We start from the raw sequence: 17,056 nt of genomic DNA, 5'->3' as shown, positions 1-17,056 counted from the left end.
GCTCAGAACAGAGCAGGGGTAGGAGAAGTTCTTCACCATGGCTGAATGATAGGGCCAGCTAGGATGCTTTTCAGAAATACAGAATTGTGGGCCTCACCTCAAAGAACCCCAGTGCATCCATCTTGAATGGGACTACACAACCCTGTTTCCAAATGTCTTCCCAGTGGTGGTACTCAGGCAGCCCTGAGAGCCTCAGATGGGCACTTGAGCTTTTTCATGGGCCTGACAATGGATGAGTTTGAGGGGGCACCTGGAAGTGAGGGGGACACAGGGAGGGTCAGCCCTGACATCCAGAGGGTAATCGCTGCTGTTGTTGATGAGGGAATCTGTTGGTTTTCCTCAGAAAAGCTATTCTTATAACACTTACTGAAATGAAACCCTGGATTAATTCTGCAGCTTTATAGCTCCCAGGAGCCTGGAAGAAAAGAACATCTGTTACCAGAAGCAAAATTTGTCCTCTTCTTATGTTTTTCATTGCAGAAAAAATTTATAAACCCTAGGTGGATACTGAACCAAGCCTAAGTTCAATGTGCTATGTTCATAGCATGTAGGGGAGCAGTCACAGCCAGTTTCACATGTGGGCACCTGGCCTGAGTGATTCTAAGGGTCCTCTTGGGTCCTTCAGCCCTCTCATTCTGGATGTTAAGGGTGACCTGGGTAGGTGTGTGTGTGTGTGTGTGTGTGTGTGTGTGTGTGTGTGTCCGTCCATCCAGGTTTCCCAGAGGAAGTTTGGGCTGCCAATCAAGTATAGTTAACCTCACTTCTCCCACCAAGAGGGATGTGATCCAGATCTATCCAGTTAGAATAGTGTAGTGTCTGGCATTGGTTCAGAGGTAGGGATGAAATTTTCAAAAGCACCCGCTGGCATTAAGAACAAGACTACTCTGTAGAAGTGGTAGTTTTGACTTTCTCTGCTCTAGGCCCTACCAGAGCTGGGTTGCAGCCTCTCACCCCACACAGCATTTTGACCGAGATGGTTCCCATGGCTCTCATGAGAGGCTGGCCATGTGGGGTATGCACTGGAGAGTCAGGCAGGCATGGTCAAAGAGTTTGTGAGGTAGCTGTCCCTGGGACGTCCAGGTGTCTGTCTCAGGGTCGTAGCAGTCAAAGGAAGCCGAGTCTTCGATGCTGCAGTCTGTGGTCAGCCACCGTCCACCTGTGACGTACAGCTTGTCCCCCATCACTGTGGCCCCATGGTGCATCCTTCGGTCTTTCATGTCCGCACATTTGACAAACTTGTTAGACTGAGGGTCATAAGCAAGAATCCTCCTTGTGTAACCTGGAAAATCCGATAACACAAACAACTGTGGGCTGCTCACCTGGGCCACGGGTCCGTGGTTGATGCTTCTGCTTCCGGCCCACCCACACCGCGCTGAAACTCTGAGCTGAAGCATGGATGTTCAGGTACCCTGCAGCTGCCTGGCATGTGACAGAGCTGGGCCTGGCCCCAATTTAGGCAACATGTAAGTCATTTGTAGAGTAAGGGCAGGTTCTGCCTTCCAGCAGCTTCCTTAGCCTCGTTGGCATTTCATGTCTCCCACGTTATCCGAGAGCCATAGCCAGTCAAGGAAGCCAGGCTATTGGGCAGCTACTTTGAGGGTCCCTATTTTACTGACAGGTAAACCAAGACATAGAAAGATGAATAGCTTGCAAAAAAGCATGTAGCCATTTAGTGGCAGTATTGGGATTTTGAGCCCAGGTCTCATTGATTCCCTACACCAGTCCTCTTAAACCATAATATATTATGCATTTACAGAGAAATGATGCATTGGTGGCCATTGTTCTTGTTGCTCTTGGTAGTGTCATCATCATTATGATGATTACTTATACCAGTAATAATAACAACAACAACAATATTATATTATTATTATTGTTTTGAGCCAGGGTTACACACTGTTGTCTAGTCTGATCTGGAACTCACTATGTAGCCCCAGACTAGCTTCAAACTAGTGACAGTCCTTCTGTCTCAAGTCATAGGTGTGAGCCACCGCACCTACCTAGTATTAATAGCAGCCAAAATCTTTCCTTCACTGTGTGCCTGGAACAATCCCGAGGGCCTTAGCCACGTTACACACTTTATTATGGCAACGGCTCTGCAGAATGGTTACCACTTTGTCTCTTGTTTATACAGAGATATAGGGAGAAGCTTCCAGGTGAATAGCCTTGTGGGGCTTTCTGCACTGTCCTCAGAGCATGGGTGTGCTTTCAAAGAGACCCACTCGTAGAGGAACACTTGGCTGTCAGTAACCATTTTCCCTTAGGACCTGCCAAGTCTGTTCTCAGCCAGCTGTCCTCTGTTAACTCACCTCCCACAATGACAATTCTTTCCCCCAGCACCACTGCAGGGGCACACACATTCTTGATCATTCTTGTCTCCATTTTGTACCACGTGTTTCTGGAAATGTGGTAAACCTAAAGCGGGAGACACGATCATAGTAATAAAATTTAAAGTTAACTTCTTGAAAAGAGAAAAGAGGCTGTTGTTTATTACATTTGACGTGTGTGTGTGTGTGTGTGTGTGTGTGTGTGTGTGTGTGTGTGTGTGTGTGTGTGTGTGTGTGTTGTAGATGTCTCAGCTCAAATATGGAGGTCAGAGCGTAGCTTTTGTGTTTCGGTTCTCCTCTTCCACCATGGGAGTGCCCAGGGTTTTAACGCAGGTCATCAGTCTTGGTGACAAGAGCTTTTACCCGCTGAGCCGTCTCATGGCTCAAGTAGTCATTTAGAGGGTGAGTTAGAAATAATTTTTTCTATTTCTTTTCATGTTTTAAAGTGTAGGTAATTACTATCAGTAAATGAATTATGGCTGGCAGAAAAAAGAACGTACTAGAAGCTAGTCATGTGACCCCGTGAGACCAATGACCGTATTTCCACTGAATGGACCGAGAGCTCTACATTGGGGTAGGCATTTCACTTACCTTGTTGGGATAGTTTATTCTTCTAATGAGACATGAAGCAACTTGGGTATTTAGTAAACCAATTATTTTTCCTATAATTTGTATTTCTAGCTCATGTTTATATTTCTAAATGTTCCTGTGTAGCTGAGAGGCTAAGAACACCAAGAATAAGTTTGAGGCCATGTAAGGAAGGCTTTGGAACAGTTTATGCCTTTTGGGGAAAGACGAGAAACAAGAGAAGACAATGAATCAGAGAAGCCTGGCTTGTTAGCCATACTCTGAAATGTGGATCAAATCAGGATTCCCTCTTCCGTTGCTTTCCTAGGTTTAAAATTCAAATATGAAAAGTAAGTTAATTAGTAATAGGCAAAATTCAGCACAAGAAATAAAGGAATGACTCCACATCAGAAAAGGAACAAAAGTATTTGTTCACAGAGAAAAATGACATAGTAATTGTTGAAAACCTTTTTTCCATATAAAATATAATTTCTGACTTTATGAAAGACCTTAATCGTACCATTAGATAAAAAATTTGGAAGTGATCATGTAAGGCGGTCGATAGAGTACTTGCACGGCATGTATGAAGGCCTGTGTACATAAACAGGGTGTGGTTAGTGCCGCCTGTAACCCTAGCAACCAAGAGGTGGAGGTAGGAGGATCAGAAGGCCAAGGTCATCCTTGGCTATAGAGGGAGTTCAAGGTCTGCCTGGGCTACATGAGACTTTGCTTTTTAGGCTGGAGAGATGGCTCAGCCATTAAAGACGAGGCTCACAACCAAAAATATAAGAGACTTTGCTTTTAAAATAACAAATAGGGGCTGGAAAGCTGGCTCAGTGGTGAAGAGACCTGTCTGCTCTTCCAGAAGATCTGGGTTCAATTCTAAGCAACTCAACATGGTGTCTTTAATTCTAGTTCCAGAGAATCAGACGTTCTCACTGTATGCACAAATGCGTGTGTGTGCGTGTGTGTGTGTGTGTGTGTGTGTGTGTGTGTGTGTGTGTGTGTGGTATATATATGCACACACTGATATGTATGTAGGCAAAACACCCATATACATAAAACCAAATACATCTTTAAACATAAGTAAATACATAGCATGAATAATTTGACACCCACAAACATTTTGTCAGACAGCTGCTGCTTCTTCCTCATTATTGAGGCCTGAGCTCAGTGACTTGCTCAAGGCTACACAGCTAGACTGAGTGGAAATGGTAGTTTCTGGTTCAATCCAGAGTGCAATGTCATGGACCTGTTGAGGGAGTACATACAGCCTTTCCTGATAGTTTAAACATTATTGTGTTGCGCATGTGTATATGTGTGCACACTCGTGCCATGACATGTGTGTGGAGGTCAGAGATCAACTTTATGGAGTCTGTATTCTCTCCTTCCATTTTTACATGGGTTCTGGGGGCTGGGTGAGCGTCAAACTCAGTTCACGAGGCTTTCATGGCAAGTTTCTTTACATATTAAACCATCCCTGTTACAGTCTTCTGATGGATGTTTTTGAGACCAAGATCCCCTTGGGATCCATATCAGTCCTTCTTCTTGTTGAAGCCTGGAGGAGCCTGAGAATGGTCACAATGGTTGGGAAGCCCCGTTGCTTCACCTGAAAACACACCAACAACACACCCCTTGAGAACTGAGATCCTCGCAAAAAAAAGCAAACACTGGTTGCATTCAACTCCAGTGAGTGATCTCTCCCCTGGCCTTCAGCTCTCTTAGCTTTGCGTTTGGTTTCAAGGACACATTTATCATCTCTCCATCCATCCTCACAGTACCCCAGAGAGGCTGAGGCAAGGGAGCAAAGGGAGCAAGTGATACTCCCTCATAGTATAGCATGAAATTCGTATTGCCATCCAGCAGCGGAGACAGAGCAAAGGCCAGGTACAAAGGGACCGTGCACACCCACCTTGTCCAGTGCACCATTGAAAGACAGCACTGGCATGGCTCACATTTGACCATGTCCCTTGGAGGGGGAGACCTGGTGGCACTCAGAGGAAGGACAGTAGGTTACCGAGAAGAGACTTGATACCCTATGAGCATATACAGGGGGAGGTAATCCCCCTCAGGAACAGTCATAGGGGAGGGGAATAAGGGGAAAATGGGAGGGAGGGAAGAATGGAAGGATACAAGGGATGGGATAACCATTGAGATGTAACAAGAATAAATTAAAAAAAAAAAAAAAAAAAAGACAGCGCTGGAAAGAACACACGCATTGGATGGAGAAAACTCCGCCTCTGCCTGAACACCCAACCTGCTCCATCGAGGAACTCTTGGCATTCATTTTAAACTCCGTTTTAGTGAGTAGGACATCCACTTCGAAGCTAATGCGAAGCAGGAACGAAATGCACGCAAACTGATAAAAATACCTATTCCTGGCTTTCCTTAGCTGCACCACGAAAGGCTCACTCACAAGCTGGTGTTTGTTTGGATTTGTTTTAGTTTTGCGTCTTATTCTTAGGAAGCCTGTGATGGTTTTGTGGTGTGAAGTCACCAGCATGTTTGTTGATTCTATTCAGAAAAGCAGGCAGAGCGGTGGTGGGAAGGGTTGTAGCTTTCCATCAAAGTGCTCTGTTGCATGCATCTCTTTTGAGGATTAGCGTGGAGTCTCTCCCAGCTTAAGCCAACATCCAACTGAGAACCTGTATGTCTTTGAAGTAAGATTCTTCAAAGATGGGCACGGGAGTCTGGGCTGCAAGACAGAAGGTGAGAAAGCAACCTCCAGTGGCGGCGCTGATAGAGCCTAAGCCATCCTCACACTTTGCCTGGACTTCTGGGAGAATCTCCCAGCTCTCCTGCCTGGATCTCCTCCAATCCCTTCTCAACAAGCAGAGAGGGAGCTAAAATGCAGCTCTGATTGCTTCCTCACCCCACACGAAACACTCTGAAGGCCTCTGTGCCCCATACTCTCAGGATACCATCCCATGTTTCTTGACAAGAGTTACGAAGTCCAGTTGTAACAGCTTCATCTCCACCAGCCCTTCTGGAAAGTTCCAGAATTTTGGTGGGAGGGGCTTGAAGGTAGCATCTGGGTGGAGGATGTTGCTGGGGAAGCGTGGGAAGGGGGTGATGAAGATTATACGGGGGCTAACACCTGTTCTGTCCCCCAGCTAGTGTCCACAACCACATGTCACGCTCTCGGCGACCCAGGCAGTGGGCTGTGTCTCCTTTTTTGCTCTGGGCCTTTGTACAAAGGACCTTTCCCCAGGATCACTGACTTCTTCAGCTGTCAGGAGGTTCTTGGCTCCAGTCAGGCCCTCACTTATATGCTCTTTTCAGCATCTCAGCATCCACACAGACTTTTCTCTCCTCTTTCAGCCGTCTTTCTTATCTGTCAGCTCTCATTCTTTACTGCTGTGCTCAAATCGGCTAAAGCCAAGTACAGAGTTCTCTTCGAAGTCCTTTGGACCCTCACACTAGGTGTGACTCCCTCTAGTCCCATTCTGGACAACCCTGAGCTCGCAGAGACCCTTATCTTCAGCTTCTGAATAACAACTGCCCTGTAAGCTCCTTGGAGATTAAATTTAACTTTCCGTTTCCTCCCAGGTCTGTGGCCATTACAGTGGCCAATGATCACTATAAAGTGTACGGACGAACAGAGTCCAGCCCTCAGGGTCTTTCTATAGAGTGAAGAGAAGCTTACCACCTGTGGAGCAGTCGTTACAAGCTTGCGTGAAGCTGGGTAACTCTTGATATCCTGAAGGTAGCCTTTATCAAATACTGCCCAGAGACTGTGTCAGTGACCTGAATTTCTTCTGTCACTTAAGACACGGGTTTCCAGACCTCACTGTGCTTTGGGGCCTCCTGGAGACTTTTGTAAAGCACAGGTGCCAGGATCCCGCGCTAAGAGACTTGGATTCAGCAGGTCCAAGGCCAGGCTCCAGGGAATCTGTTGGGGGAAGGCTTGAGTCTTCTTCTGAAGACATACTGATACTGGTTAGGGGTACCACTAACATCCAATAGGACTTTGCTGTCTTGTTTTTAATGTATTTCAGCCTGAACTTTTCGCTTACTTTTCCTTCAAGCGGAAACAAAGTCTTTGTGCATGGGAGTGCATTTGACATAACTTCACTTTAGTCTCACAAAAAGAATTCATAAGTAAAAAAAAAAAAAAAAACACTGAAAAGTTTCTTCTTTTAATTCTCTGCAAAGACAAATTTATGCATGTGTATTTGCATGCTTTGTGCATGCCTATGTGTATGTATGTGTGCATATTGTGTATATGCACACATGCACACACACAAGCATACATGTATTTGCTCTCATATGTGCACACATTTTTACATATATGTGTGTTTATGTGTGCACATGGCATGTTAATAATACACATATGTGCACATGTGGGCATGTGTGTATACCATTTAATATAGCATATATATGCACACATGAGTGCATGCCTGCATATGTGCACACGTGTATATTCCATTATGTATCTGTATGTATACATATGTATACAGGTATATATATGCACATCTATATGCCATGAGAAATATGAATATACACATAAATGCATATATATACATGTGTGCACATGTTTGTCATTGTATATGCATGTGTATATGTCTGCATCTATCTACCATTATATATGTGTACATGCATATATGAGTATGTCATATAATTTGTGTGCATATATGTATATGTATGCATGTTTATGCTGTTATATATGTTCATGTGAATGAATGCACACATGACTGAATACTTGCACACATATGTATATGCCATCATATATGTGCATTGGCCTATGTGAGTATATATGTATATGTTTATGTGTGTATATGTGTACATGCTTATGCTATTACATACATGCATGTGAATGTACAGTCATATGACTAAAGACACAGGTATTTGTATATGGCATTATATTAGGTGTGTTTATTAGTATGTGTGTGTGTGTGTGTGTGTGTGTGCGTGTGTGCAAACACACTTGCTACTAACATGACGAGAAGGACCAGCTGATTACCTGGATAAGGCGCACAGGGTTCTGCATGATGTCCTCACCCCCAAAGAGGTAGAGCCTTTGGTCCTTCACCGCAACGGCAGGGTGGAGCACGGCCATTGGCATGCTGGCCACGCTCTCCCACACTTCGCAGATGCTGTCGTACCTCTCCATGGAGCCCAGCAGCTCCTGCCCTTCTCCTGTGCCCCCAATGGAGAAGATGAAGTTCCTGTGGGCAGCGCTCCTGTGGGAGTAGCGGGCTGCCAGCATGGGCTCCCCCAGCCTCCACTGGTTGAGCTTCAGAGAGAAGATATAAACACTGCGGCTGATGAGACTCTTCCCCTCACTAACAGCCATGCCCCCGAGCACATAGACACTGCGGTGCAAGGTGACCGCCGAGGCCTTGTACAATCGCGTGGGGAGTCTGGCTAGGCTCTGCCACTGGCCGGTCTGTATATTGTAGAGCAAGACGTCCCTGGTGGTCTGCTGGCTGTCTTTCCGTCCCCCCAGGAGGAGGAGGAAGTCTTGATAGGAGCTCCGTGGGGGGCTGTGCCAGACGAGTTTGCAGTCCTGGGCACTGGGACCATACAAAGAGAATATCTGCTTTCTGGCCGTCTCCAGGATGGCCTGGCACGCGGGTGAGGACTGGAGGAGGGCATCATTGGCCATAAAGTGGTGGAAGAAAGCAGGGTGAATATACTGTAAGCGGACCTGCTGCAGCAGTTCCTGCAGGTACTTCCACCGGGCCCTGAGGTCATGCTTGACCCAAGCCATGAGGGCCTCAAACACCTTCTCCTCCTCTCCACAGAGCCGGTCATCTCCCAGGTAGTCTCTCAGCTCCACGGCACAGAGCTCCTTCATGTCGGCTGATGCCGCCACCTCTGGGAAGTAAGTCAGGGCCACTTCCCTGGCTTTCTTCTTAAGGCTCTCACAGCTTAAGATTTCCGCAAGCCTGACCAGGCCCAGGCAGTTGCTGGGAGCCAACTGGCTCTGCAGGTATGAGGAACAGGCCTCAAACAGCCGTGGATACTGCAGCATGGCAGCTGCCTCCATCAGCGGGAGGACGCTGGCGGCTGAGATGTGCACCTCTCCCGTGTACACATACGTGATGACCTGCTCCAGAGTTGCGGAGTTGATGCCTTTCAGCTGCACTTTGGCCTCTCTGCTCTCCCGGAAGTGGCTGCAGAACATGGCCTTGAAGTAGGGGCTGCTGGAGGCCAGGACGTTGCGGTGGCAAGGGACCTCCTGGGCCCCACAGCAGATGTTCACATCTGTCAGAATCTTGCTTTGCCTTAAGCTGTTGAGCTGTCTCAACAAGTCTGAGGAGAAGTCGTGGTCTTTGAAGACAACCCCATCTGGCAACTCCTCATCCATCCTACAAAGAAAGAGGGAAGCCTCAAATGGAAGCAAGGTCAAGGCTTTCTCACAGAGCGTACTGGACGGGGGGTTAGCTGTGCAGGCTCCGAGCCTCATTCACTGCTATGTTTCCCAAGTTGCTGGAAGCACAGGCCGTAGAGCACCTTCACCCTCTGCCACAGAGTGATCTACTTTAGGCCACGGTCATCCTCAGAGATAAAAGGCACATCACATCTCGAGCTACACTGAGGCATCTTCCAACCAAAGCGGATAGGTAGCGGGGAACTCACACGTTAGCCTGACACCTGAGAACACTCCATGCATCTGACAAGAAATTACGCCTTTGTCCAGATCCTCAACACATGTGTCAGTTAATTTATCTCCGAATCTTTCTGGGGCCTTGTTATTCCCGGAGGCTGGCATTCTGGGGGGTGTGGTCTTCTGGTCAGTAGACAGAAGTGAGGGATCACAGTGGGCCGTCGCAAGATGCGGATAGAAGACTGCGTAGTCTTTGGATGTAATTAACAGAGAGCGAAGACCAAGCACCTTTTGTGATTTATTGGTGACACAGCCAGTCTGCCTGCTGAGGGATGCTGTGTTAGGGACACTTACCTTGTTTTGGTGTGGTGACATCCACAGATGCTTGCTGAGTCTGTCTCGTCCTCTCAGAAGATTTCTACCTTAGGCTTGGAATAGAACCACAAAGTCCAGGCCTTTCCTTTGGTGAATTCTCTATCCTAGGAGACTTCAGGGTTTGTTTATGCTGCAGGCACTTTCACAGCTTCTAGAGCTCTGTGCAAGGGCTTCTGGGCAGGCAGACAGTGTATACATTCCAAGGCTAAGAATAGCTGCATATGTACTTTCCAATGTTATGACATGTGACTTTCCAGTTGCCTTTCGCAGCCACCCGAGGGCCTGCAGGGCCGCGCATGCCCACATGCCTTGTTTCCTTGGCGAGTGTTTACATCGGCATAAATAGAAAGGGAGGAATGAATTCTCTGACCAAGGCTTTGCTGCCCAGTTGGATGCCTCCCGAGTCCCTTGTCCTGAGACTGCCTGGGGACACTAGATGTCTGTAAACAGGTTGTTGTGACCTATACAGACACACTGGGGACAGCTCTGGGTCACAGTGGAGGTGACAGGTGGTCATAGGCGGAGAACGGACAGAACCCTGGGTGCTATTCAGTAGGTGTCCGTCCAGTACCTCCTGCCTGGCAGGATTGCTGTGAGGGCTGTGGTTTCCCTTCTCGGCTCTCAAGGCAAAGGAATCCAGAGGAAAGGCTGTTTTTGTTTGTTTGTTCATTTGTTTTTTAAATAGTTGTTAAGCATTCTGGAGTTTCTAGACTTCAGAAAGTCCCGATCTAATTGAGTCTTCTGTTGCTATGGTCTCTCTCTCTCTGTCTCTGTCTCTGTCTCTGTCTCTCTCTCTCTCTGTATGTATGTATGTTCTGACTTGTAATAACTGTGTGTTTGTCTGTCCCTCTGGAAACCTGCTAACTGCTCTTCAGCTGGTCTTTCTTTGACCTCAGGCTTTCTTCTCTGTCTCTTCTCACTGGATAGAAATGAGTTAGATGCAAGAGGCAAGGCACATTGATCCAGGGAGAAGGAGAACAGTGAAGGATAGGGTGAGGAGGAGAAAGTATAGAGGTGAGTGAAGAGGAGAGAAGAAGGAAGGGATAGAGAAAGCAAGCAGGAAGAAGGGAAGAGGAAGAGAAAATGGGAAAGGTGACATGGAGGAGGAAGAGAGATGGCGGAAGAGAGATGGTGGAGGAAGGGATGGAGGGAGAGAGAGGGAGAGAAGGCAAGTTGGAGGTAGACAGAAAGGGATGGAGGGTAGAGGAAGAGGAGCAGGAGGGAGAAAGGAGGAGAGGGAGGAAGAAAAGGCAATATGGAGGGAAAACAGGTAGGAAGAAGAGGAAGAAAAGAAGAAAGAGAAAGAAAATACTGGTGGTGATGAAGGTGATGGGCAGGGGGCAGTGTCACATCACTGGAAGGGTTGGAGGCGGGCAGGTGTGTGTCACTCCCTTCTTCACTGGTGTCTGTTATTCCTCTAGCCATGGGTGGAATAGAGGCCCAGCTTCCTGTTCCCACCTTGCTCAGACTTTTGTAACAGCCTCTCATGCTTGTCTTAGCCTGTGTTTCTAGTCCTTCCACCATTACTACCTTGTTGACACAGAGTAACCCCTGGGAAGACAAGTCAGGACCTGCCAGGCTCGCCACACCTCCACTGGCTCCCATGTCATGAGTGCTTCTTAGCAGGAGTCAGGTCCCAGAACTACGTCTCCCTCCTATGTGTTTTTATACTTGCTTCAGCAGACAACGTATAGCTCCATGCGCATATCTGTTAGCGTCTCTCGTGAGGAGTTAGGACTGGCCTGGCTATTAGGGTACTCAGGGCATGGTGGAAGGAGTGTTCCCATTCATAGCTATAAGTCTACCCCACAAAACTCCAGGTGATCAAGGACAAAACCTACACCCGAAGCATGGCATTGGGCCCAGGGACCCAGAGGCAGACATAGGTGGTAGCAGAGAGCCTGTGACAAAGGGGTCAGGGATCCAGGAGATACAGTCAAGAACAGAGATTGGAGCTGAGGGCAGTGGCCAGGGATGCTGGCCTTTCCTGACAGGGGTGAGTAGTTAGATCTCTAACAGGGGCCCGATGCCCTCTGTTCTGTACTCTGCGCTTTTATGTGCATTCTTCGTTTGGCCCGTCTTCTGTTTTCACTGCCCCCACTCATCCTTCAAAATGTAGTCCATGTGCCAGATTCTTCTGAAAGCCTCTTCTCTGCTTTTCCTCGCCCTTCTGCCCTGTCCCCATGTCCTCTGCACCTTGGAACAGGCTGTGCCTCAGACTCCACAGATGTCTGCTGGCCCACTGTGCCACTCCTGTCAGCGTGGAGCATCTGAATGCAGAAAGCTTCATTCTCCGCCCCGCTCCCCCTCTGGCATCTAGTGAGTGGGTTCTGTTAAGTTCCTGAACTGGACAGAAACAGAACAGAGAATGGGGGAGATGGAAGCCTCGGGGGGGGGGGGGGGGGCTGGTCCCATCTGCCTTGAAGGAAGACCAGGGTTACCACTTGCAGCTTGTGTGCAGATAGCAATGCGACTCTGATGTCCCTTACGTGAATCAAATCCAATAATGTCAATAATATGATGAACTGAAAAGTCAAATAATTGCTTTGCATAATAGAGTGAGAGCTGAGTATAGCCTAAAGACCAAAGTTTGGTCTTTGGGAGCTAGGAACAAAAGAAGCACAACTTTGCGGGGGGGGCGGGGATTTGAATGCCTGTATCGTGGTTCTTCCAGCTGGTGAGCGAGCTGAGGATGTTTTGAGGACAAAGGACAGAGTGAATTGACTTACCACTGGCCCCTAAAATGCTCCTTGGATTTCTCCTCCCTCTCCTAATTAGTTGGCCTTTCCAGCGCCAAACCTGTCAAAATGTTAGGGTGAGCATGGATGTATATGGATAGTGTCTGACCAGCTTCAATAAATCTTTACGTTTCTAACACTTAGAATAAAGGGGGTGCCATTCTTTTGGCCTGAAATAGAATTCAGGGAAAGACACTGAGTGGAGCTGTTTAACACATACTGTGCGTGCGTGCGTGCGTGCGTGCGTGCGTGCGCGCGCGCACACGCACGCACACCCAGGAGACCAATCCAAGTGTCTTCCCCACCTACGAGTAATCTCAGACAGCTTGTTCACACATCACTATCTTGCTTGACGATTTTTTTCCTTTTTGTCTTAAATTTCCTTAAGAAGATATCTTAGTTTAGAGTTTGAGCATATGGTGACCCAAAATAAATGAGGACACCCAGCTCTATGTCCTTCCTTTTGAGGAAAGCCAGCGTCACAACGAATCAAGGCCTGGATTTTGGAAGCAAGATGGCTGAGGACAGTCTTCGGGTTCTTCTCTTGGTATCTATGCAATCTTGGGCAAAGTATTAATGCTCTTTCATCCTTGACTTCCCATGTGTTAAATAAATGGGGCTCGGCATCCCTGTTTCACACCAGTAAGGCGTGTGAAGTGCTAGCAATGTAGCTGGCCTCGTTAATGTTATCTTATTGCTCTCAAGGTGATCTCATCAGAGGTTGACAGATTACGGTGTCTGGTTTGCAGGGTCTACATTGGTTTCCTGTTCATTTCAGCTGTCTGCTTTGGTCCTGAGCGGTAGGCTGATGTGTTCCTAATCCTCTAGAGACTCAGCCTTTGAGGCTCCTGGAATTTACTCAGAGCTCTGTCATGAACTGGCTACATGTCCTTGGGCAAAGTCACAAATCTCTGTATACGTTTCCCATCTGGCCTTACGGCATGAGCCCTGAGCCTTCCAGCTGCCCCACCCTGGTTTGTGCCCCAGGTGTCTTCTGTAAGATGAGGTCTAGAAAGGGACTGTCAAAGGCTGAGCCTCGGTGCTGAGGCCTCATCAGAGTTCTGGATCACCTCTGGCCTGAAGCCAGTTACAGAGCAGAATGTCAGCCAGTGCCTTTTATAATGTTGGCCTTCTAAGTTAATCTAGGAAGCCTTGGTTTCCCGGTAGAGTTCTGTACTGACTCTGGAGACCTTTCTTCCTCATCTGTGTGTGCAGGGACTGGATTCTTGCAGGAAGGGTAGACCAGTGTGTCAGCAGTAGGCTTGACTACTAGGACCAAGCAGCCACCTAGCAAGTGCACACATGTACACACGTGACCACAGGGCGATGCACATACATGCATGTATATACATATGCACACACACACATATGTGCCCTCTGGGTGTGTACCCTACCTGTTTTTAGAGAACCCTGTGGCAGTGGCTTCAAAGACCTATGCCTCAAAGACATACTGCATATGAAGACATCCACATTAGCTCCTCTTACTGGAATAGTGCTCCCAACCAGTATTAGGGCACTTCCTGGTCCCACTGAGGGCAAATGGAGGAGAGATGTGGTGATCAGACACAAGAGTTTTTGGGCAGCTGGATCCATAAGAGCAGCAGTATGGAATCCGCCTTGCTGTGTGATGCCAGCCCTCCACAGGTCCAGGTTCCATCCTGTGGGTCAGCAACCTGCAGCTAGAACACCGAGGAACAAGTGCACCTGCATTCAAAGTGTGTGCCAAGAGTCTCAAAAGCTATGTGCAAAATCTATACAACTGTCTGAGGGACCCGAGCACTGGTGGCGATTGCTGGTCCCCAGCAGGTCCTGAGGGATGACTGTGTGTGTAGTATCTGCCTGAGCCTGTATCTCTCTTACTGTGATTTCTTTTCCTCCCAGCTTGTGGCAAGTTGAAAAAAAGACTTTGTACTAACAGCAATAGGTAAAGGGGGATCTGTTCCTTGATGCACGGTTTTCTCTGACTACTGTCCTGTGACCCCATTATTACTCTTTTAGTAGCTCCACTCTTTCTCCATGCCCCTCTCCCACTGCCAAAAATATCTTCATATTTTCTCCCCATGGAAAGCAAGGAGAGAAGACTCAAGAGATGATGTCAGCACTGTTAGTAGATGCTGTTGTAACCCGGAAGTCTGGACCTACTCTTCCTGTAAACCAAAGTGTGACCTCACATATCCTTTACACCACAGGACAGCTTGCCTGGCTTCCATTAAGGCAGCAAAGAAGAACGAACGTGAGCAAGGATACATCTTCCTGGTTTAGCTCTGTGAATAGAAGGTGGAATGCGCTGCTTAGCCTCTCTGCTGCCCAGTGGCAAGGTAGACACCGAGGCAGGCACCCCGCCTTCCTGCCACTTGGCTCTTTACTCTCATGAGACTGAAGGTGAAAGACCTGCATAGGAGATGTGGCCTGGGAGGTGAACTTTCTGACCCTAAAAATAGGGTTAGGTGCCTTGGAGGAAACGGGAATTGACCAATAATCTGACTAACCAAGAATTGTGCAATTATCCATCCATTCATCCATCCATCCATCCATCCTGTCTGTCCATCTGTCCATCTGTACATCCATCCATCCATCCATCTATCCAGAAGACACTTGGGAGACAGAGATGGACTCTGTCCTCATAGCGTCTGGTAGGGATGATACAGAAATAATTCAAGAGCCCAGAGTGTTCTGAAAGGAAGCCTTCCCCCAACTCTCCTTTTTCCCACATCACTGTCACCTCTCACTCTCATGAGTTCTGGCTCCCCATTGGAGAACTCACACACACAAACACATCCTTGGAATTGTTAGCATAGATTGATGCAAGAGACTGTTTACTTTGCTCCCTGTAGACTGTTTATATTTTTCACTATACCTCTAAAATTTTCCAAAACCACTTTTAAATTTTTTAAATTATTTTTCTTTTTTACATACATGTTTATATTATTACACATATATACAATAAAATACATACAGCAAGAAGAACCACAAAACAATCAGGAATTATGTAAATGTTACATTCATAGTGTTTTGGCTATTTGTATTTGGCAACCTTTTCTATCTTGGTGACTCTAAAATTCTGAATGTAAATCAGTATCTATCGTAGCTCATCTCTATCAACCTAAAAACATCTATCTAGACCTAAAACAGCTTAACCCCTAAAAAATAAGCTTAATTGTAAAACTAAATTATCTGATCTTCAATCCCATCAGAGACTTGAGAAGAAATAAAATTAATTACCTGAGTAAACAGGAAGTGCAGTTAGCAGCTTCCAAAATGAAAAAAAAAAAATGACAGAGACAGTTTGCTGCCTGAACAGTCACCCCCAACTTCCTATAACTTTGGAGCATCATCTTCAGCCTTCTGGCCCACAATATATGATAGACATATTTGTGATGCAATAACTATTGAGGACTTGCTTACCCTGTCTTGGCAGCGTTTGGTCATTGATGTTGCTGGATACAAGCCTGTCCATTTTTAGACAGAACTCTATCTGTGGCAGAAACGAGGACATTTTGTCCAGTGGCTGGTTTGCCATGTTTGAAGCCATCTCCATAAGGAGGTTCCTTGGTGCTCATCATCTTCTTTGAGGTAGGCTGGGTGTTGCCAGGAATTCACCTGTCTTATTGTCAATCCTTAACATAATAAGAATATCTTTAGATGCCATATTCTGTAGGTCTCTGAGGTTTTTGAAGACCTTATCTAACTATTTTACCTTATTTGTCTATAGAATCATATCTATCTGTTAAATCTAGGATGTGTATTCTTGTCATAAAAATAGACTAGTAATTGACATGACAATGAGTTGATCAACTAACAATTAACTTGTATTACTTAACAGCCTGCAATCTTAAACAGCCTGCAATAGCACTTTCAATGTATTGGAAATAAATCTTGTATTATAATTGAGTTATATGGGTACAATTCCTCCTATAAGAATATATATATACATATATAAAATATGTGTGAAGAATAACCTTAAATTTGAATTCTATACCAATATATCAAAATTAAACTTATTTTACATCAATATACAAATTTCTATACCAATGAATTAAAAATATCCTTATTTGTGAGTAACAATTAAGGCCTTAAGTTGAGGAGTAGATTCAATAATCTACTTTTTGTCCTATCATCCCTATGTATTTATATATTTCCCCTTCTTTCTTTTCAACCCCTCTCTCCATACCTAAGAAAGAAAGATAAAGGAAAAGAGAGACATCCCTGACTCCAACCTCATTTTGTTTCTGAATAAGACCAATAGTAACTTATAACCAACTCCCAATGAAAATAAACATCTATAGCCCAAGAAAGCAACCAACAACCTACACACCCCCCTTTAAGGGAAATGGGGCATCATTCTCTTGGGGTTTCTGACAGCTGATTTGGGACAAATAATACCTTTGTTGGGGGCCCAAATAAAATTGGGGAAAATGGTTAAACAAGCTAGGGATAGCATTTGTGGTCCAGTTCCTAAATGCTGCGAAAAGTCCTGTATGGGACAGTCTGAAATGCTG

At 46.3% G+C, this 17,056-nt stretch overlaps 1 protein-coding gene across 1 annotated transcript; it reads right to left on the bottom strand.

Moving 5' to 3' along the window:
* Positions 1–755: 755 nt before the first annotated feature.
* Klhl38 (kelch like family member 38) lies at positions 756–9,304 on the bottom strand. The gene is made up of 3 exons (XM_051159634.1): positions 7,855–9,304; positions 2,307–2,412; positions 756–1,279 (listed from the first exon to the last, which is right to left on the bottom strand). The coding sequence occupies exons 1-3, from the start codon at positions 9,301–9,303 to the stop codon at positions 990–992; spliced, it is 1,845 nt and encodes a 614-aa protein (XP_051015591.1). The 5' UTR covers position 9,304; the 3' UTR covers positions 756–989.
* Positions 9,305–17,056: the final 7,752 nt, after the last annotated feature.

This window comes from Acomys russatus, chromosome 17, assembly GCF_903995435.1.
Source record: "Acomys russatus chromosome 17, mAcoRus1.1, whole genome shotgun sequence".
NCBI classification, from domain to species: Eukaryota; Metazoa; Chordata; class Mammalia; order Rodentia; family Muridae; genus Acomys; species Acomys russatus.
Note: the sequence above shows the minus strand (reverse complement) of the source record. Positions and strands in the feature narration are given on the sequence as shown.

Excerpts from the sequence above, each read along its gene's own strand:
- Klhl38 (XM_051159634.1), bottom strand. The coding sequence starts at position 9,303 with ATGAGGCTCGGAGCCTGCACAGCTAACCCCCCGTCCAGTACGCTCTGT. Across the intron at positions 2,413-7,854 it reads ACCCTGTGCGCCTTATCCAG|GTTTACCACATTTCCAGAAA; the intron begins GTAATCAGCTGG and ends CTCCCGCTTTAG. Across the intron at positions 1,280-2,306 it reads AAGAATTGTCATTGTGGGAG|GTTACACAAGGAGGATTCTT; the intron begins GTGAGTTAACAG and ends CGGATTTTCCAG.